Raw genomic sequence first — 20,543 nt, forward strand, 5'->3', positions numbered from 1 at the left:
AGTTATTCGACCAAAGATATTAGCACTCATGCTACAACATGTTACCAGCAGGCGGCGGTACATGTGAAGTACTCTACTTGCTTCCACACACATTACCCACGAAGCATTGAGCACACTGGCATAACAAACCAGCAATCCAATGGCAACGACGGACCGGTGCGGTCAATTCAAATGTCAAGTGAAGATGAACACGCAGATGGCTCCGCTTCTGATTGTTTACGGGAGTTGTATGTATTGTCACCCATAGATTCCGACTGTTAAAATGTCACCTTTATGTGCAAACCAAAAAGCCCGCACGTCAGCCTCGTCAAAAAGGCATTTGGAGTTGAAGCATCCTTCCAGTATGAGGAAATATCTTGTCCTTGACAATCACACAAAGTCATCAGGAAAGTTGAAGAACACCCCTGCCAGCCCCCAAACGACTCCCAAGGTCAGGTCAGTCTTTCATTCTCACTTTTCACCTAAAAGTATTGAAATGAACTGAACTTTGAACTAGTTGAAAATGTAAATGGTTAACTATGAACGTGACCAATTCATATTTATACTATGTGAACTGAACTTTGAACTACTTCGTGGCATTTATGAACTTGCACAAACCTGGTCATATACAGGTACATTTTTAAATGTTTTATAACTTCTCTTCACAAATCTAAAATGTTTTAGTGACCTTAATAGTTGTAACTACTACTGCTAATCATTTATGTTATGTGTAGTTGTGTAAAGACACGTGCAAGGGAATAGACGGCGGTTCGCTTTACGTATAGGCGACAAGAACTACAGCTCCCATAATGCGTAGAGTGCATAGACAGGAGGTATGCCCTCTTGAGACACTACTATCACGTTTCCAGTCATCTGCAGGGATCGTGTTTCTTTCTGACAAATCACGTTTTCATCTCGCGAGATCAATTACACCCCTTTCATGATAAATCTGTGCTTTTCTTGTTGAATGTGCACATGCTAGCCTGTTCTAGTACAGACACAGACCATATGTCATTACTTGGGTAAATATCTATTTGAAAATCTTTTCAGTTGTATTATATTCTGTTTGTGTGGATGCATTGTATGTCCTTTTAGAAATTCAATGGTGCCTCAAAGTTTTAAAAACTTTAATTCACCGCAAAAACTTAAACTGAATTGTTTGTCAATATTCTCTGATATAAAGTATTGCACTGCTAGCAACTGAGCTAGATAAATGTCTGGCATAAATTGTTTAGAATATGCTAAAGGCCGCGATGGTAGGAATGAATGTATCACATTCTTTTCATTTCAATTCAGAATGGTCCCGGAAAAAATAACTGGATGAAAGGCAGGTCCGGGGGTAATATCACTGGAGCGTCAGCCATGCAGCACACGTTGTCAGTCATGAGAAAGGCGACGGGGCCCACACGGGACCAGACACACCTCTCACACAGTTGGCCCCCTGTAGACACCACACTGCCAGTCTGCACAAAGACAATAGACATTCGTTGATGTATGCTTTAGGACTATTGGCCTTCATCTGCACTTTTTTTTTTTTTGACACCACGGTTTTCATTGTAGCGTCATTTGATGGTATGTTTCTGACTTCAAGTAAACATCAGCAGAATATGGAAGTCTGGACAGAATAACATTGAACCCTCAAGTGACTGACTTACAAACGGCAGCTGTCTTTGGCACATCATGAAAGGCGAGCCTGGTGTGATGGTGTTGGGACAGTTGTAGTTGGTACACTTCAGCACGTTGTCCTCTGTCAGTGGGGCGCTGGGCATCTCAGACTTCAGGAAGTATTCCTGTTGATGATATAGTAGACATTATCAAATCTGTGTGTCTGTCTAAGAACATGGGTGGAAGCATGTCCTACGCTAGCCATAGTGATGATGCGCAGGATCTTCTCTGTGAGGATCAGTGTCGTTTTAGCGCGAGTCACTGCCACATAAAGTAGGTTCCATTCATCATCGACGGTTTTATCTGATGGTAGATCAGTAAATATTAGGACATGTAGAGAACATTTATGCTGTTGAAGGTAATACTCACCAAATGAAAAATCGGGAAAGCAGTGGATGTAGTGATATGAGGCCGGCACATCGGCAAAGTCATCACTGACCATCACAATGTCAAATTCCAGACCTTTTGCCTTGTGGACTGTGCCCAGAATGAAGTCTGGAGTACAACAAAATCAGCAACATGTAGCGAATGAGCTATTCAAAATTCTCAAAAAAGTGCATACCTGCTTTGTTGATGTTAGCCTCAGAGAGCCTTTTCAGGCGCATCACCAAATCTGGGATACGATGTCTGTATCGTTCTACGATGTTCAGTTTGCCCTCCAGCTCGTGGTCTGCTGTCTTTTTGGCGTAAATCTTCAGGGCCTCAAAGGAGTTAAATTTGATTTTGGAAAAGGTGCGAAGGAGGTCATCCTTGATGACTGATGATAGAAGGAGAAGGGCAGAAGAGTAAGCGGGTCACATGTTTCTCATCCATGGCAAATTGTAACAACATGTTGAGGATGAGCCTCACATTTGCGATTGCCTGCGGCTTCCATCAGATACCAAATGTCCTTGATCTTATCCAAGCCAATGTTGTCCACGCCCTGTGGGAGAACACTTAGCATCTTTCAAACTAAATGTGGACAGTAGTTAGAAAAATTCATTAAAACAAGCTGGATAACACTATTTTACATCAAAATGGTCATTTAGAAATGAAATCGCATGTTAGTGTAGAGGTGAAACCCTAAAAAGTGGCCAGCATCCAGCAGCTTATCTACCTATGGGTGAGAAATTCATACATATCCTGTGTATATACGTATATCATGCAGTATTATGTTGGCTAGTTCCTTACCAGTATTACAACATTGGTTTTGTTGCTGCGGTTCATTAAATGTCCCAGCTATAATGAAGTCTTTTGCTACCAAAGGCATATTTCTAAGTTTGTTTTACTTGAGCGAGAGGCACAAAGAGGTGAAGATGCAGCTCTGCAATGAAAGAGCATGTAAAATATGGCTACAAGGTGGCAGAAGTATTTTAGAAAGAAGAGCGTGGCCTGCATCTTTGCCTTGTAAAAAAAGCGTGATGCAGTAACCAGGAAGTAACCAGGCTTGAGGCTGTGTTGTGTGAAAATGATTACGCACAGTTCAGTTGCAAATGTGAAAATTGTAAATAGCTCATGGTGGTTAAAAAAATAATAATTTAATGTATCATTGTTCGGGCATTTAGGAGACCAGGGTTCAATTCCACCCTCAGCCATCTCTGTGTGGAGTTTGCATGTTCTCCCTGTGCATGCGTGGGTTTTCTCCGGGTACTCCGGTTTCCTCCCACATTCCAAAAACATGCTAGGTTAATTGGCGACTCCAAATTGTCCATAAGTATGAATGGTTGTTTGTCTATATGTGCCCTGTGATTGGCTGGCGACCAGTCCAGGGTGTACCCCGCCTCTCGCCCAAAGACAGCTGGGATAGGCTCCAGCACCCCCGCGACCCTTGTGAGGAAAAGCGGTAGAAAATGAATGTTCGGACATTTTGGCTAACTATATATATTTGGCTAAATTTGTGTTAAAGTAAAAAAATTATCTTTTCACAAAAAGCCTTTTTTTCTCAAGAACTGATATTTTGCTGAAACTCACCTATGTTCTACTGCTGATTACTAAAGATCAAAAAACGGAAAGATGACAATCTTTCATATACCATGTTTATATTGGCCAAGAACGCAATATTCTGTGTGCATTTATCAACGTTTTCCTCATAACTGGCAGATTTTAACATATGAAAACAGCCCTAAATGGCTTAATAATGTTCAGAACACTTGAAGAATGTATGCACACTCACGCCTACAAAGTGGATCCTGCAGTCTTTGTTGGTGTCTGTCAGCCGCACGGCCTCACTGAACATGGTTTGATTGCATCGGGACAAGAGGGCGGTTTTTCCCTTGCCTGGAGTCTTGCCGCTTGCAATGTCTCGAGCAGCCTGGGCCGCCTTTTCATCAAACACACCCCCTGTGTCATTAAAAAAATGATGTTACAATACTATGCAATACTTTGAGTGGCGACAAACATTAAGGGAGAAAAAAATTGTAACCCTCTTGGCCCTGTGTGAAAAAGTGATTGCTTCTAAACCCAATACCTGGTTGGGGCACCCTTAGCAGCAACAACTGCAATCAAGCATTTGTGCTTATGACAAGTATCTATCAGCGCTGTGGAGGAATTCAGGACTTTTTGGTAGCCAAAAGAATGTATAGTTCCATTTATCACAGCACGTTAAAACAGCCACACTACCACCACCGTATTTTACTTTTGCTGTGATGTTTTTTTCCTGAAACACAGCTTACTTTTATGCCAGATGTAATGGGACACACGGGCGCTTTCAGGGGCCTCACAATATTTGTTTGGGCAAGCCACTGAAAACAGCTCTGCAACCCACTTTTGGGTCAAGACCTACCAGTTGAGAACACTGCTGTAAAGACCTGCTATAGTGTTTACCTTCCTGACGTCCTCCGACTAAAATCTTGCGGACTTTCTTGCACACCTTGAGGACCATAGCACCCACGAAGGCGATCTCGGCCCCAAAGCGAAAACTCTTGACAATGAAAATGAGGTACAAAAAATTGAATTGTGATCTACTATGACTCGGAAATCAATGGATGAATGATGGCTGTAATGCAAACCTGTGTTAGATAGTAGATATGGGTGTGCACGACTGTCTGCAGAGCATTCACAGCTCCTCTGAAGGTATAAATCTGCTGGTGAGGATCTCCAACCAGGATTTTGCCACATTGCTGTTTCAACAGCACATCCATGATGCCTAGGAGTGGAGCAGAGGAAGAAGATGAAAGAATACGAACAAAAATCAACTTTGCTGGCAGAGCAACACACATGGAGTGCAGTCCTGGGCTTCGTCAATCAAAAGGACGTGGTAGCCGTGGAGTTGGGGCGGTGGGGTTTGGAGCTGCCATAGCTTTAGGTAACCTGGAAATGAAGTTGTTCAAATCTCCCAACGTAACAGCAAGCTAACAAATGTCTTACCATCGTGAGTGATGTTATAGCCTTTTTTAGTCTCATTGACGTCCGTCATTTTCATCCAAATCGTCTGCGCATCCTCAACAATCAACTTAACAGAAGATGTACGCTTAAAAAACAAACTTGTCTGAAATATGTCGGCAGAGTGTAGTTGCTGCGTACTCACATTTTTTTCCACGTTGTCTAAACATGTTTTGAGGCCTTTAAGACTAACGTGCACGTCCGGAACATGATCAACCGTGATGGTCTGATCCTTTGAAGCCATGAAGTTGTTCAGAGTGGTGGTGACCACTTTGGCCTTGGCAAGTCCCCCTCGGCCCTCAGGCAGGACCGTGTTGATGGAGAACGTGGTCAAATTAAAGGTGAGCTTCTTTTTGTACCTGCATCACATCAGTATCAAGTTACTGTGAACGTTTCCTCCACAACTCTGCATGCAAGTAAAGTTTCTCACAGTCTCCCAATGTCCCTGAAGGCCAGAGAGTGGACAGTCTTGCAGTCCACATTTGCTGGGAAGCGATGTGAGGCCTCATTGGCCACGGATTTGTTGAAGGCAACGTACAGGAAGCGGAGGTCTGGCCGCTGTTCGGTGTATTTTATCAGTGTGGTCGTCTTCCCCGTACCTGTGGCGGTGCACCCATTCAAACACAATGACAAACTCCTTATTTATATATGGAATATTATCATAGACCACAGAAACCATGCCTTAGGGCCCTCTAGACATGAAATACCATCCTTTATACTCGTATTACCCAACACAGACATCAGACATAGCACGTTTGGAGAGTTAAGCACAAGTAGTTAATTTAGCCATTTTTATGCTAGAAAATGCTCCAAAAATGCATCAAATTAGTTTAAATACACGTTCTCGCGAACAGGACATAGTCAATCACAAAACTGTCAATTTATTAATGTATTTTGAAAACCCTGGTAAGAGTGATGATGCAAAATTTGAAGTGCCAAGTGACGACTGTCACAGGAAATATCAATTTAGTGCTTTACTCTTGCATTGCGATTGCTGTCACGATACCTGCAAAAGCAACGATCTTCACCATGTGGTCCTTCTGGATGTCGTGGCTGAGGATATGCAGCTGCTCGGAGGTCATGTTCATACTGGACGACCTGTCAGAAAAACAAGGCTCACTGACAAATAAGTCTCTACAAAGTGTGTATGTGCAAATTATTGTCGAGTGAAAACGATGTAATACACATGGCACACCTATGGTGAACTCATATAGCTACAGCATAAGTCTGCTTTTTTATCGAGTACAGCAGCAAAACAACCCACCATGGAGCCACAGAAAGTTGCAAATGCCAGCTCTTTGATAAGAAAGGTGAGAAACACGATTTCATTCAAGAAGTGACTCAGCAAAACATGAAAGGGGCCAGTTGACTGTTTTCTGCATGTAAAAGTATGTGTCCTATAAAATGTGTTTTGTGTAGAGCTACTTATGGCAAAAGAATATCCAGCTTTCGACGCCCTCACCTGCCCTCTGAGGTCCGAACAGAAAATGGTCCATTATCCCTGAGATGAAGGACATAGTAGATGTTGTAATGCAACCTGGAGAAGCAAAAGCAAAGTGTTCAATAAAATCATAATCAGAAAGGCATAAAATAAATGTTATTTGTTCCAGCACCGGGCTGCACGGCAACCAAGTGGTTAGCGTGCAGGCCTCATAGCTAGGAGACCCGAGTTCAATTACGCCCATCTCTGTGTGGAGTTTGCATGTTCTCCCCGTGCATGTGCGGGTTTTGACCGGGTACTCCGGTTTGGCGACTCCAAATTGTCCATAGGGATGAATGTGAGTGTGAATGGTTGTTTGTCTATATGTGCCCTGTGTTTGGCTGGCGACCAGTCCAGGGTGTACCCCGCCTCTTGCCGGAAGACAGCTGGGATAGGCTCCAGCACCCCCTTGTAGGGATAAGCGGTAGAAAATGAATGAATGAATGTTCCAGCACCTTTCACTAATCTTTACGTTGTTCCTCCTGGCTGCAAGCAACAGCATCGCCATGTGGCTGAGGTACTCCGTGACGGCCATGTGTGACATGCAGCCATTCAGTAAAGACACCAAAGATAGCACGTCGCTGACGCTCTCATTGAGCAGCAGTATCACGGCCATGGCTGCATACGGGTTGGGACCCTTGAAGATGGAACACATTTATATTCCAGGGTTTCTATTCAACACAATGACATGTTTCAGTGTGTGTGAAGCGAGACAAACCTCAGTTTCAAGATATTTGCACTTGGGAACATTACGAATGCGCAAGGTCAAGGACGCCTCGGCATGAGGAAAAAGGCGATGTTTCTTGATGCACTCCAGGACCGCTGTTGGATCCACTCTCTCACCAAACCCATGATGTGCCATTGAACTGTCCGCCAAACAAAAGATGCTTGGTTATCACTTATAGTAGCACGTATTGTTTACTTCAGTAGTACAAACTTACATAACAAGGTTTCGGATGCCACTCGGTGACATATGTGACGTCAGTATGCCGCAGTTCCTCAATGAGGAGGATACTTCAAAGACCATAGTCTCTTCCTCCATCAGGTAGCGATAATACCTTTTCTTGTAGGGCATAAACTGCAAAAAGGGACACCCAACTTAGAAATGTAACTCTGATTATGTGTGTATTGTATTGGCCGCTCAGTTGCCAACCTTGCGATCCTCGATTATGTTACGCCAATGAAGGCAGACAAGCATGGCACTCCTGTAGAGGTCCCGTGCAGGAAGATGAGTGAATATCTGTCTCAGCACCTCCTCTGGGAGGTTGTCAATGCAACCCTGAGGCTTCTGCAGCATCCTACTGCTACCTAAAAGTCCGTAGGTGGCATCGGGTAGTGCTTCAACCTCCGGTTCTTCCAGCATGACCCCATCAGAACAGTCAAAGTCATCCTCGAACATTTCGGCTGTGATTCCCTCGAAATGGTCTATCTCCGTAACATCAGACTGCTTGTCTGAGTCTGAGGGTATTTCGGCAGGTAGTGGGCTCCATTCCTCATCGTCAGTAGTGCTTACGTCTTCAGATAACTGCTCTCCGTTGAGTCCATTTGCGTAGGCCTCTGCTGCTGATACATTAAATTAATAATAAATATGATGTGATACATAATAAAATTGCTCATGTATTTACCACACTTCCGTCTCTTGGCAGGTGTCCATGGGTGTAAAGAAGCATTGCTACGGCTGGTGTTTGTGTTTTGCGGGTGGGTGAGGGCTCGAAGACCTTCTTCACTTCTTTCCAGTTCATCTGCTTTCAAATGCCTCCTCTTGGCCCTCCCTTTTAAAGCGTTCATTGGACAACAGCTCGTTACCACAATGCCATGTTAACAAGCGGGCGATGCGTTCATTTTTTTAACAATCAAGTAAAGTCAACTTGCCTTTCACAGCTACCTCCATAGTCCCGTTTGTATGCTTGCAACACGTGTGTCCGTAAATATTTACCATAGCAATATTTACGTTTGATGGAGACAAAAATCTCTTACCGGTTCAAAGTTTGCAGCCACCAAGTGGCTAATAACATCAATCCACAGTGCGTCGCCAGGCTTTGGGAAAGGCTTTAAATATTGTACTTTTAAAAGCTTAGCGCCAGAGCAGTTAAAAAGAAGAATCCTCAGAGTTGTTTGGGGGGGGAAGTGACGTCGTAACGAAGCCACTACATAGTCGCGTCTACGCATGTGCAGAACGCGTCTACGTCTGGCACCAAGATTTCTTCTACGCATGTGCAATATACATTGAAGGAATGAAGGGACTTATATTTGATTCTTTGTTACAATAATGAATCATTTTACTTGTTTAGCCGTTATCTAAACTTAAAAGGCAGTCACACCCACACATAGTGTTTTGCGTTAATACACCCACACATATGACTCACCATGGCATAGACACATCAAAGGAGCAACGGGGTAGCAAATTTCTAGACACCTGGGGTGAAGGACACGCCATAGATAGGCCGCCACCACCAACAAATACATTAAACCCGGACCTCCGTTGTATTAGGTTTGTCTGTCAGGAATAAATCTCTTGAATTGCATACTATAGTCTCATGTGGTTATCCTTCCTCCAACTCGACACCCACTAGGACGAGGCCTAAGGTGAAAGTGGCCAATTCCTACAATATCCACACGCAAAAAAACTACGGAAAGACCTCGGCGGATTCAGAATTGATTAAAATTAGGTTTTGTGTTGTAGGAAAATGTTAGTTTTTGCTTTTACAAGAGTTCCTGCGCTAACAAGTTCTACGAATTCAGGAAAGGTTTTTTTTTTAACAAATTAAATTCCCTTTCAGACTGTGTAGTTCCTTTTCCAACCACTAGAGCACAGTGGCGCTGTATGACAGTCAAACCCTTTTTGTATATCTTACCTGTATTTGTGGCAACTGTTCGTTTCAGGACGATTCAAGTTTTCAAATATATAAAAAAGTAAAGTCTCACACAAGAACACATGTAGAAACTCATTTATTAGTCAGCTATGCGTTCTGGTAACTACAGCATCAATGAGATGAAGGCCTCAAACCGAGGCTGGATGGTCCAGCATGGATTATTTACCGCCGACTTCCGTACTTTCTCTGTTGCATCATAAAGTACAATTGATTGAGATCACCATCGATCATCTAAAGTTGACTAATCCTAAGGAATGAATATGCATTAATGTTTAAAATAATTTGTGCACTGTTTGTGCACTGTTGACAAACAAACCACAAAGCCCAATTTGAAAGGGCTTTCGGTAATAAGATGTATGTTAGCAAGTTAAGGAATGTATTACAATCACAAAATACATTGTTAAAACCCTGAAACTGTGTCCCTGGCATAAAGATATGGAACATTTAACTCTATTCCTATGTTAGGTGAAATGAAAACATACAGTACATGCCTTGCGATGCAGTCCAAACTATTCTTAAAATGTTGCACCCAAATGGTTATTGGCTTTTTTTGTACTTGAACGTCACATCACAAGTGTGTTTATTCCTGTGTGCGAACAGTAACAACTGTATAGTGTTTCTATGTCACTTTCACTGCTTCAACACGGGGAGTTCCCTTGGCTTAAAAAAAGCCTGCATCATCCCCATGGCGAAAATGTAAACCTTGGCATCCACTACTATTTTTTCTTTCTTCAGCAGCTCTGCAGAATGAAGCATAGTCAAAGTTTCAGGAAAGCACTTTCTATTGAGAACACGACAACCACCAAATCCTTACCATCTATTTTCATCTGGAATTCATCAAGAGGTAAAAGCACAACATCCACAAATTCTGGGAAAACAACAAACAGGCTATGAGTTATGTTTCATGCACTAAGAGTGTTTGTGTTCTGAAAAACCCTGACAACTCACCTCCGTCACCCGTAAAGGAGCACAAGAGAAATGGTGAGTTCAGTGACGTGGGAAAAATTCTGTACAGTTTATTCTATTATTTCAGTCATTTAATAGAGATGAGTGTCATATTAAGCATTACTGGGACTTCCTTCCTGAATGCATTCATTTCACATAGAAACATAGCATTAACTTTTCCTAACTCAAAAACAAAGCAGCAGTAAGGCCGCCTACGGTATGCAGTGTAACCTTTCGGTTGTTGCCAGAGCGAGTGTGTGGTGGGGCGAGGTGTCACTACACCGGTAATGTAGGTCTTTGGCGTAACAATGTCAATAATAATAATAGCAATGTTGGAATATTTAGTCTGTGCTGAATATGTATGCATGTGGAAAATTGCGCCTTCTCACCCAGCTGTTGTGTTGGGTTAATATTCTCCATTTCATCTCCATTGATGTTGACCATGACAATCTGGGTGGTGCAGTTGGAGAGGCCGGGGTCCAGACATGTCACTGCAGTGGTAATAACAACAATTCCTTCATACAACTGATAACAAATTTGTTTCTCTAGAAGGGCATAACTTGGACAATACCTGGCGTTACTCCGACTACTTCGCCTTTGTAGCCCGTTTCTTCCTTCAGCTCCCTCAACGCAGCCACCTCTGCGCTCTCACCCTCGTCGATCAAGCCTTAGCAAAGAGACAGGACTGTTCTATACACTGACCACAAAGAGCTATCATTTACACCAACCTGCAGGAAACTCCAGGCTGAAGCATCCAAGAGGAGGCCGAAACTGCTTCACCATCACCACACAGTCTTTGTGCAGCGTCCTCTTCAGCAGCGCGATAATGCCCACACCTGTGGGAATACTTTGTTTAAGCTGGAATTTCATCACAACTAATAGACACCACAGGTGTTAAACTCACCATCTGCATCTGTGTTGGTTTGCCTCGTCGTCCTCTTCACCGTCTCCCAGACTCTGATGATGACCACACAGTAAAATAATGTAAAAATGTAAAATAGAGTAAAAATGTTATTTCAAGAACTAAATAAATAAATACAAAAATAAAACTATGCCTTGTGTTTCCTGCAGGATCTACATATGTCGTCTTCTCCAGTTTCACCCATCTCCCAGATGCCAAGAGCTGGAAAAAAGTAATAACTTTTCCAATTTTATAAGTGTTTCCAAACGCATGATGTATTTATTAGCATAAAAAACTATGTACACAATCTGCAGATGTGGTCTGCACAGTCGATATGGATGCTAAAACGCAATTTAACCATTTAGAAAAGTTGAACAAAGACATACCTCCTCTTTCACGATGTGAGGCACACTCGTAACTTTGGGGTCCTCTGTTTGATTCATTTTATTTTCTGGGGGAGAAAATGCAAATTCAAGCCACCATTTTGATAAAGCTCTCGTCTTTGGATGTTTCTAATCATGAGTTGATCATTTGGCTAAATGCGGATACACGTTTTCACTTTAGCTGAGCAACAATACCAATGACATTGTTGCGTTTACAGAGACTAACTTTTCTTGATTTTAAACGGCAAAATATGTCAGTAATGTGTCGATTTCGCACTTTAACAGCCATATGAAGTGGGATAGTGGAAACTGGACTCACGTGAAACGCAAACCTGGTCCAAGCTTTACTGAAGAGCGAAATCACTGTAAGAGCGCTCACTGTGTTAATACTTTTGGGTAACGAAACCGTAGGCCAGATTTCTAATCCTGTATCATTTACTTTGCTAAAATACTCGACGAGCCTTGTTTACGCATGTTATATGATATGATTTAGGAAAAACATTTTTCGCGTGTTTTGAGAATGATAGCGAGTTGTGACATTGGAGTACACAGCTAAAAAAATAAACGATCTGCGTCACACGGCAATGAGGGAGGGATTGCCAGATATAGTATACGAAGAGATATCCAAAATATGACAAACAAAATTACAACTAATTGCTAGACTTAAACCTTCCGTTATCCAAGTTTCCAGGTTAGAGCTACGTTTAAATCTCTAATTAAAATCACCACCATAAAAACACAGACTGTTAGGTCAGGACAACGACTAAATGCGACGCACCAAGGTGGGTGATAATCTTAGTTTTAGAAGATCTTTGTATCTACGCTCCAAACTTGTGTGCAACGGTAAAATACTTCCCCCCAAACAGTCCACAATTGCTAGCATATAATTCGGATAAAATAATCAATTCTACGAAGGTCAAATTGATTTAAAATAAACAGATAAACTCAGAGGTGCATTCGAATTAATTTGACGTCGTAAATAACTGTACGGAAATGTCGTGGTACGGAAGACAATTAATGACGGACAGTGTTTCGCTACAGGAAATTGCAGCATGAAGAAGGAGCAAGTTGAGCATTGCCAATTTTCGGTCTGGTATCCGATATTTAAGCAACATACAATTAAAAGGTAAAAGCTGTTTTATGTTGTGTTATACTTTCTGTTGACAATAGCTAACATTAGAGGCTAGACGCAGCGAACGCTCTTATCTCACGTTGTGTATCTTGTTTATTATTTGCCATAGCTGAATAGTGATGTATTTCAATTCTTTCAGTCTGATTCTTCCACTGCCACAGAATGTAATAGACTATTTACTGGACGATGGGACACTGGTAGTCTCTGGGAGGTAAGCGAGCACACACAAACACGCATAAATGTTGCACATTTTCAAAATATGTTGCAATAATTGACTATTTTTGTCTTTCCAAAGCGACCGAGTTGCACAGCAGACGCAAATTAACAACGATTCAGATGCAGAAGAAGACATTCAAGTGAGGGAAAACAAAAGTGTCATATTTTTTTTCATATCTTGCACAGAAGGAATAATTTAGCTTTTGTTGGACTTTTCGTTCTCTATAGTGGTCAGATGATGAAACAACTACCACTGTCACAGTAAGTACAAAGCAACTATAATGTACTGTATACAAGCATTATGCGGATTGTAAAAGATCCGCTGTGGTGACTCCGTAATCAGGAAAAAGCCAAAAGAAACAAACAAATACAATGTATCATCTTGAAAACGTAGTATATCCAAATTTGCTGCCCATTCCTTTTCTCTGCAATAATAATGAAAGTGTTATGTAGAATATGATTCCCCTTGTGTCGCTCCACCAGGCTCCTGAGTTCCCAGAATTCACTGCTGAAGTGCTGGAGGCCATAAATGCTTTGGGTGGACTTGTTTTTCCAAAACTCAACTGGAGCGCTCCAAGGGTAAAAGAATAGTTACTCTATTTGCCTGCTTCAGATTATGATAGAGTAGCTTTAATATTCATTTATATTGGATGTAATCCATGCACAATTTAGTATGGTAAGAAAGAATTGCTTCCAGCTGTAATATTGTGCGCATGTTCATCTTAGGATGCTAATTGGATTGCACTGAACTGCTCCCTCGAGTGTCACAGTCTAAGTGACATATTCTTACTCTTCAAAAGCTCTGATTTTATCACCCATGACCTCACACAACCGTAAGCCCCTGCAACATGATAGTAAATTGCATAGGGATGGATATTATCATACTAAAAACAGAACATTATTACTTTGTTTGTGCAGATTTCGCCACTGCAACGACAAGGATTCACCTGATCCCATAATCAATTATGAGGTATTATTGGAGAATAGATGTGGTTTTACACATGTTTTTTGTAACATTGCAAAAAAATAGCTTGTATTCTCTTTTGTCTTCAGCTAGTTCTGAGAAAGTGGAGTGAGCTGATCCCCGGAGGAGAGTTCCGCTGTTTTGTTAAAGAAAATAAACTGATTGGTAAATTTGGGCATTATAATGCTTCCGCATCGGACAGGAAATAATTGAGAACCACTGGCCTATACTGAAATGTTCAAAGCTCAGTGTTTCTTCTGTGTTTGTGTTGCCAGCGATCTCCCAAAGAGACTACACTCAGTATTATCCGCACATCTTGAAACAGGAGGAGTCGATCGTCCATGCTATAGAGGACTTCTTTAACCGGCGCATCCAGTATAACTTCCTGGATGAAGACTGTGAGAACCTTATTTTTGAATGTCATTTCTAGTGAATGTATTGACTTACTATATGTGTCTTTTCAGTTGTGTTGGACGTCTACAGAGATAGCCAGGTAAGCACGTCTTTTTGTGATCACGTTAAGAACTAAAGAGATTGTTGTCATGTATTCTGTGGTCTTTGCAAGGGGAGGGTGTGGCTCATTGATCTCAACCCATTTGGCGAGGTCACAGACTCGCTTCTCTTCAGCTGGGAGGAGCTGACGTCTGGTGGAGAAATCACCCAGCAGCAGGTTAGCCAGCATGATAAGGTCTCCGAGTAGTGGCTGTGTTTCAATTTGTGCGCTTCCACACATAGCGAAAGTGGAGAGATGAACTCGAGTAGTTACAGTTCACAATTAGAAAGGAGGGAAGTCGAGAAGGTGGATAAATATTACCATATGTATGCAATAACAGCACACACTCACAGGAACCTGATGTCCATAGCATGCGCTACATATTGAAGTGTTAAGTGTGGAAGTGGGCAAATTGAAACACAGCATGTGTTTATAATGAAAATTCTCCCCAGGAAGGCCCCATTTTCCGCTACACCACCAGTGAGGTGACGGTGCAGCCCAGTCCGTGCCTCAGTTACCGAATCCCACGTGACTTTGTGGACCTCTCCACCGGAGAAGACGCCTATAAACTCATCGACTTCCTCAAACTGGTGAGGGCAGTATGAAGAACTGTAAAGCCCACAGTCTAAACTGCACAGTACACCCATCGCTACAGTAACATTACTGTGACCTATGTATGTAGACTACTACATATCACGTTTTTAATTGCGTCTTCTGAATGCCTTATAATTGTATTTTTCTTCATTGAAGCAGCTTGAAATGCTTAATTTAGGCCTAGAATACATAAAATGTGCTTAAGTAGGCATATTTTTCCACTAATAGTAGGCTTCAGATATAATTAGATTATTTACAGTGTATTGATGGGCTGCACGGCGGAATGGTTAGCGCACAAACCTCACAGCTAGGAGACCCGAGTTCAATCCCACCCTTGGCCATCTCTGTGTGGAGCATGTTTTCCCCGTGCATGCGTGGGTTTTCTCCGGGTACTCCAGTTTCCTCCCACATTCCAAAAACATGCTAGGTTAATTGGCGACTCCAAATTGTCCATAGGTATGAATGTGAGTGTGAATGGTTGTTTGTCTATATGTGCCCTGTGGTTGGCTGGCAACCAGTCCAGGGTGTACCCCGCCTCTCGTCCGAAGACAACTGGGATAGGCTCCAGCACCCCCGCAACCCTCGTGGGGATAAGCAGTAGAAAATGAATGAATGAACAAACAGTGTATTGATCAGGTTAATGTTGCACAGAGCAATTGTTTACAGCGCCTCTGCTGGTCACAACCAAGTAGTGCACCACATTTTGCCCCAGTCGCTTCAAGATATGAATACAGGTAAGGGCCAGAAAATTTAGAATATTTTCATAAACTTGATTTACAGTGAAGAAAATAAGTATTTGAACACCCTGCTATTTTGCTATTTCTCCCACTTAGAAATCATGGAGGGGTCTGAAATTTTCATCGTAGGTGCATGTCCACTGTGAGAGAGATAAACTAAAAAGAAAAATCCAGAAATCACAATGCATGATTTTTTAACAATTTATTTGTGTGATACAGCTGCAAATAAGTATTTGAACACCTGTGTATCATCTAGAATTCTGACCCTGAAAGACCTGTTAGTCTGCCCATTAGAAGTCCACCTGCACTCCATGTATCATCCTGAATCAGATGCACCTGTTTGAGGTCGTTAGCTGCATAAAGACACCTGTCCACCCCATACAATCAGTAAGACTTTAACTTGTAACATGGCGAAGACCAAAGAGCTGTCCAAAGACACCAGAGACAAAATTGTACACCTCCACAAGGCTGGAAAGGGCTACGGAGCAATTACCAAGCAGCTTGGTGAAAAAAGGTCCACTGTTGGAGCTATCATTAGAAAATGGAAGAAGCTAAACATGACGGTCAATCTCAATCGGAGTGGAGCCCCATGCAAGATATCACCTCGTGGGGTCTCAATGATTCTAAGAAAGGTGAGGAATCAGCCCAGAACTACACGACAGGACTTGGTCAATGACCTGAAAAGAGCTGGGACCACCGTTTCCAAGGTTACTGTAGGTAATACACTAAGACGTCATGATGTGAAATCATGCATGGCACGAAAGGTTCCCCTGCTTAAACCAGCACATGTCAAGGCCCGTCTTAAGTTTGCATATGACCATTTGGATGATACAGAGGAGTCATGGGAGAAAGTTTTATGGTCAGATGAGACCAAAATAGAACTTTTTGGTCATAATTCCAATAAGCGTGTTTGGAGGAAGAAGAATGAAGAGTACAATCCGAAGAACACCATCCCTACTGTGAAGCATGGGGGTGGTAGCATCATGCTTTGGGGGTGTTTTTCTGCACATGGGACAGGACGAGTGCACTGCATTAAAGAGAGGATGACTGGGGCCGTGTATTGTGAGATTTTGGGGAACAACCTCCTTCCCTCTGTCAGAGCATTGAAGATGGGTCGTGGCTGGGTCTTCCAACACGACAACGACCCGAAGCACACAGCCAGGAAAACCAAGGAGTGGCTCCATAAGAAGCATATCAAGGTTCTAGCATGGCCCAGCCAGTCTCCAGACCTGAACCCAATCGAAAATCTTTGGAGGGAGCTCAAACTCCGTGTTTCTCAGCGACAGCCCAGAAACCTGACTGATCTAGAGAAGATCTGTGTGGAGGAGTGGGCCAAGATCCCTCCTGCAGTGTGTGCAAACCTGGTGAAAAACTACAGGAAACGTTTGACCTCTGTAATAGCAAACAAAGGCTACTGTACCAAATATTAACATTCATTTTCTCAGGTGTTCAAATACTTATTAGCAGCTGTATCACACAAATAAATTGTTAAAAAATCATGCATTGTGATTTCTGGATTTTTCTTTTTAGTTTATCTCTCTCACAGTGGACATGCACCTACGATGAAAATTTCAGACCCCTCCATGATTTCTAAGTGGGAGAAATAGCAAAATAGCAGGGTGTTCAAATACTTATTTTCTTCACTGTATTTCAGTCATTGTGTTCAAAAGGTATAACTTTTACATTGTATTTAATCATTGCACACAGACTGATGCATTTCAAATGTTTATTTCTTTAATTTTGATGATTATAGGTGGCAACAAATGAAAATCTGAAATTCCCTGGGTCAGAAAATTAGAATATTACCTAAGGCCAATACAAAAAAAGGATTTTTAGAAATGTTGGCCAACTGAAAAGTATGAACGTGAAAAATATGAGAATGTACAGTACTCAATACTTGGTTGGAGCTCCTTTTGCCTCAATGACTGCATTAATGCGGCGTGGCATGGAGTTGATCAGTTTCTGGCACTGCTCAGGTGTTATGAGAGCCCAGGTTGCTTTGATAGTGGCCTTCAGCTCTTCTGCATTTTTGGGTCTGGCATTCTGCATCTTCCTCTTAACAATACCCCACAGATTTTCGATGGGGCTAAGGTCAGGCGAGTTGGCTGGCCAATTGAGAACAGAAATATCATGGTCCTTAAACCAGGCACTGGTAGATTTGGCGCTGTGTGCAGGCGCCAAGTCCTGTTGGAACGTAAAATCCCCCACCCCAAACCATCACTGATGGTGGAAACTTCACACTAGACTTCAAGCAACGTGGATCCTGTGCCTCTCCTCTCTTCCTTCTGACTCTGGGACCTCGTCAGTGATGGTTTGGGGTGCCATGTCATCTGCTGGTGTCGGTCCACTCTGTTTCCTGAGATCCAAGGTCAACGCAGCCGTCTACCAGCAAGTTTTAGAGCACTTCATGCTTCCTGCTGCTGACCTGCTTTATGGAGATGGGGATTTTACGTTCCAACAGGACTTGGCGCCTGCACACAGCGCCAAATCTACCAGTGCCTGGTTTAAGGACCATGATATTTCTGTTCTCAATTGGCCAGCCAACTCGCCTGACCTTAGCCCCATCGAAAATCTGTGGGGTATTGTTAAGAGGAAGATGCAGAATGCCAGACCCAAAAATGCAGAAGAGCTGAAGGCCACTATCAAAGCAACCTGGGCTCTCATAACACCTGAGCAGTGCCAGAAACTGATCGACTCCATGCCACGCCGCATTAATGCAGTCATTGAGGCAAAAGGAGCTCCAACCAAGTATTGAGTACTGTACATTCTCATATTTTTCACGTTCATACTTTTCAGTTGGCCAACATTTCTAAAAATCCTTTTTTTGTATTGGCCTTAGGTAATATTCTAATTTTCTGACCCACGGAATTTCAGATTTTCATTTGTTGCCACCTATAATCATCAAAATTAAAGAAATAAACATTTGAAATGCATCAGTCTGTGTGCAATGATTAAATATAATGTAAAAGTTATACCTTTTGAACACAATGACTGAAATAAATCAAGTTTATGAAAATATTCTAATTTTCTGGCCCTTACCTGTACATTTCAAATTATTATAAAAAAATTCAAATAATAATTTTAAAGTGACCAATTGATATATGCCCTATTGGCCAGTTTTCTGCTGCTAGTCCAAAATAAACAAAAAAACATGCCTAAAATATAAACCTCTTCAATTGCTATCACCCTTTTCTCCACAGAAGAAAAGCCAACAGGAGGAGTCCGATGATGAGGAGGCTGACACTCCAGAGTGACGTGCAGCGGAGCTGAACATTGACATTATCTCTGCATGACGTGATTTTATTACACCCCTGCCATGTTTTGGATGATGCTGAGTTAGTCCACTGACAATCACTCAATCAATCGGGGCTTTTCACAAGTGACATTGGAGCAGAGACTAGAATAATATTGGGCTATTTTTGAAACGAGTATGTTCTTTTCACTTCAAATCATGTCTGTAGTTTACACACGCACAGTCAAGTCTTGAACAAACTTGTTCATTCCAAATTCCTAATCACCTTTTTACTTACTTGCCCTATATGGCCCTGTCAATTTAGTCTGAGCACTTCTGACACACTCATTGCTCCAAGTCGCTGCAGGCACCCTTTATTTCTGTGAGTGTGTGCTGTTTCCCATCATGCATCGCTGCAGACTGTGGACCAGACGGAACCCACATTAAACTTTCTTGTCATATATTGACTGAACTGTCAAGTCTGGTGGATGCTGCAAACTCACACATTAGAAATGGATTGTGCTTTTACGTAACGACTCCAATTACGCCACGGGCTAAATGAGCTCCAAGCAGGCCACTTCAATTTGTGTAGTGTGTGTGTGTGTGAGAGAGAGTGTGTATTTTCCCCACATGCCGCTGGACTGAAATAGCAATTACAGGTTAGGTTAGGTTTATCATTGTGGGTTGTAGGCATACCATGGATGCGTATGGCAGCGGTGTCCTGCTTTAACCTGCATAGTAGTGAGTTCATCTTTTTTGATGTCTGCTCTCTCGCAGAAGGGTCATCAACTTTTAACATGCCAATTGCTGACTCAGTACAAGAGGAAGAGAGAGTGTGTGTGTGTGTGTGGGGGGGGGGGGTGTTTTCCTTGGCTACAGTTGAGGTAGCGCTGCAGTGCTTTGCAGACAGAATACTCATGAGCAGCCTCACTTCCTACTATACAGTGTGTGTGTGCATGGGTGTGTGTGTGTCTAACAGCGTCGTACGTGCAACGAGGCCGGTGTGTGCTGTTGAGCAGCGACGTAGCCTGAGATGACCTTAGTGTCTGCAGCTGTCACACAATGTGAGGATGAGTGTCCTCCCCAGTTTGCAAACATCAAAATACTACACAAGACGCATGTCGTCTGCTGTTTCATATTGGTGCATTGCTAAGCATGGGATAGCACTGAAGGCTTTTCAATTAATCTCCAGGTGACAGCATTGCTTACATCAAGGCTGACATGTCAATACAGGAAATAATGGGAGCTCGCCTTCAAATTAAGAGTTGGGAAAAGATAAGAAATGAATTTTATATGGGGCTTATAAACGAAATTAAATATCAATTTGCTCGTCATTTGCTGTGTAACAACCCACATTATAAAAATAATTGTTCAAAATAAAATGGGAAAAAACTAAACTGGCATCTACTTTTAGATATTACACTAGTTTGCCTTTCCACCTACAACACAAAGCCAAAATATGTATGTATCGTTCAGATAGCTTAGCACATATTGACCCACATTGCATTGGCCTTAACATCTGTAGCACAAAATGTATTCAAGTAGTCCCCAGGATCCTATACTTTTCAGTGGAAAACGTTTGGACACCC

At 42.3% G+C, this 20,543-nt stretch overlaps 3 protein-coding genes across 7 annotated transcripts; 1 reads left to right on the forward strand and 2 right to left on the reverse strand.

Moving 5' to 3' along the window:
• Positions 1 to 1,091: 1,091 nt before the first annotated feature.
• Positions 1,092 to 8,648, reverse strand: fbxo18 (F-box DNA helicase 1). 4 transcript variants are annotated; one of them, XM_058077364.2, is made up of 21 exons: positions 8,357 to 8,648; positions 8,113 to 8,256; positions 7,638 to 8,044; positions 7,426 to 7,562; positions 7,203 to 7,350; positions 6,940 to 7,121; positions 6,467 to 6,541; positions 6,011 to 6,102; positions 5,435 to 5,603; positions 5,150 to 5,363; positions 4,990 to 5,074; positions 4,840 to 4,932; positions 4,632 to 4,768; positions 4,447 to 4,543; positions 3,797 to 3,963; positions 2,494 to 2,566; positions 2,207 to 2,401; positions 2,014 to 2,139; positions 1,841 to 1,947; positions 1,635 to 1,769; positions 1,092 to 1,442 (listed from the first exon to the last, which is right to left on the reverse strand). In XM_058077364.2, exons 1-21 carry the CDS (start codon positions 8,421 to 8,423, stop codon positions 1,272 to 1,274), a joined length of 3,021 nt encoding a protein of 1,006 aa, XP_057933347.2. In that variant the 5' UTR covers positions 8,424 to 8,648; the 3' UTR covers positions 1,092 to 1,271. The 4 variants fall into 4 exon arrangements, with proteins under 4 accessions (XP_057933347.2, XP_057933346.2, XP_057933344.2 ...); XM_058077363.2 differs by having other exon boundaries at positions 7,638 to 8,047; XM_058077361.2 differs by having other exon boundaries at positions 7,638 to 8,047; positions 8,110 to 8,256.
• Positions 8,649 to 9,419: 771 nt separating this feature from the next.
• On the reverse strand, positions 9,420 to 12,147 carry nudt5 (nudix (nucleoside diphosphate linked moiety X)-type motif 5). Of its 2 annotated transcripts, none has more exons than XR_013630247.1 (8): positions 11,906 to 12,147; positions 11,590 to 11,654; positions 11,358 to 11,425; positions 11,207 to 11,259; positions 11,031 to 11,138; positions 10,874 to 10,969; positions 10,172 to 10,793; positions 9,420 to 10,097 (listed from the first exon to the last, which is right to left on the reverse strand). XR_013630247.1 is itself a non-coding variant. In XM_078798348.1 (8 exons), exons 1-8 carry the CDS (start codon positions 11,644 to 11,646, stop codon positions 9,988 to 9,990), a joined length of 657 nt encoding a protein of 218 aa, XP_078654474.1. In that variant the 5' UTR covers positions 11,647 to 11,893; the 3' UTR covers positions 9,420 to 9,987. The 2 variants fall into 2 exon arrangements, 1 of the variants encoding a protein (XP_078654474.1); XM_078798348.1 differs by lacking the exon at positions 11,906 to 12,147 and having other exon boundaries at positions 10,172 to 10,230; positions 10,688 to 10,793; positions 11,590 to 11,893.
• A 270-nt stretch (positions 12,148 to 12,417) lies between these two features.
• On the forward strand, positions 12,418 to 19,415 carry cdc123 (cell division cycle 123 homolog (S. cerevisiae)). The gene is made up of 14 exons (XM_058077371.2): positions 12,418 to 12,429; positions 12,628 to 12,712; positions 12,858 to 12,929; positions 13,014 to 13,074; positions 13,163 to 13,195; positions 13,418 to 13,513; positions 13,661 to 13,767; positions 13,853 to 13,904; positions 13,988 to 14,063; positions 14,174 to 14,296; positions 14,363 to 14,391; positions 14,464 to 14,568; positions 14,844 to 14,981; positions 18,923 to 19,415. The coding sequence occupies exons 2-14, from the start codon at positions 12,639 to 12,641 to the stop codon at positions 18,974 to 18,976; spliced, it is 1,020 nt and encodes a 339-aa protein (XP_057933354.2). The 5' UTR covers positions 12,418 to 12,429; positions 12,628 to 12,638; the 3' UTR covers positions 18,977 to 19,415.
• Positions 19,416 to 20,543: the final 1,128 nt, after the last annotated feature.

Source organism: Doryrhamphus excisus, linkage group LG2, assembly GCF_037039965.1.
Source record: "Doryrhamphus excisus strain RoL-2023G ecotype Guam linkage group LG2, RoL_Dexc_Guam_v1.1, whole genome shotgun sequence".
Lineage (NCBI taxonomy): Eukaryota > Metazoa > Chordata > Actinopteri > Syngnathiformes > Syngnathidae > Doryrhamphus > Doryrhamphus excisus.

What these genes read in the sequence shown, in the direction of transcription:
- fbxo18 (XM_058077361.2), bottom strand. Translation starts at nt 8,423, where the DNA reads ATGGTAAATATTTACGGACACACGTGTTGCAAGCATACAAACGGGACT. An exon ending in CTATAACATCACTCACGATG is followed by an intron (nt 4,933 to 4,989) that starts GTAAGACATTTG and finishes CTTCATTTCCAG; the next exon opens with GTTACCTAAAGCTATGGCAG. An exon ending in CTTTCCCGATTTTTCATTTG is followed by an intron (nt 1,948 to 2,013) that starts GTGAGTATTACC and finishes ATCTACCATCAG; the next exon opens with ATAAAACCGTCGATGATGAA.
- cdc123 (XM_058077371.2), top strand. Translation starts at nt 12,639, where the DNA reads ATGAAGAAGGAGCAAGTTGAGCATTGCCAATTTTCGGTCTGGTATCCG. An exon ending in ACCCATGACCTCACACAACC is followed by an intron (nt 13,768 to 13,852) that starts GTAAGCCCCTGC and finishes TTGTTTGTGCAG; the next exon opens with ATTTCGCCACTGCAACGACA. An exon ending in TAACTTCCTGGATGAAGACT is followed by an intron (nt 14,297 to 14,362) that starts GTGAGAACCTTA and finishes GTGTCTTTTCAG; the next exon opens with TTGTGTTGGACGTCTACAGA.
- nudt5 (XM_078798348.1), bottom strand. Translation starts at nt 11,646, where the DNA reads ATGAATCAAACAGAGGACCCCAAAGTTACGAGTGTGCCTCACATCGTG. An exon ending in CAGCCTGGAGTTTCCTGCAG is followed by an intron (nt 10,970 to 11,030) that starts GTTGGTGTAAAT and finishes CTCTTTGCTAAG; the next exon opens with GCTTGATCGACGAGGGTGAG. An exon ending in CCAACACAACAGCTGGGTGA is followed by an intron (nt 10,231 to 10,687) that starts GAAGGCGCAATT and finishes GTTTGTTGTTTT; the next exon opens with CCCAGAATTTGTGGATGTTG.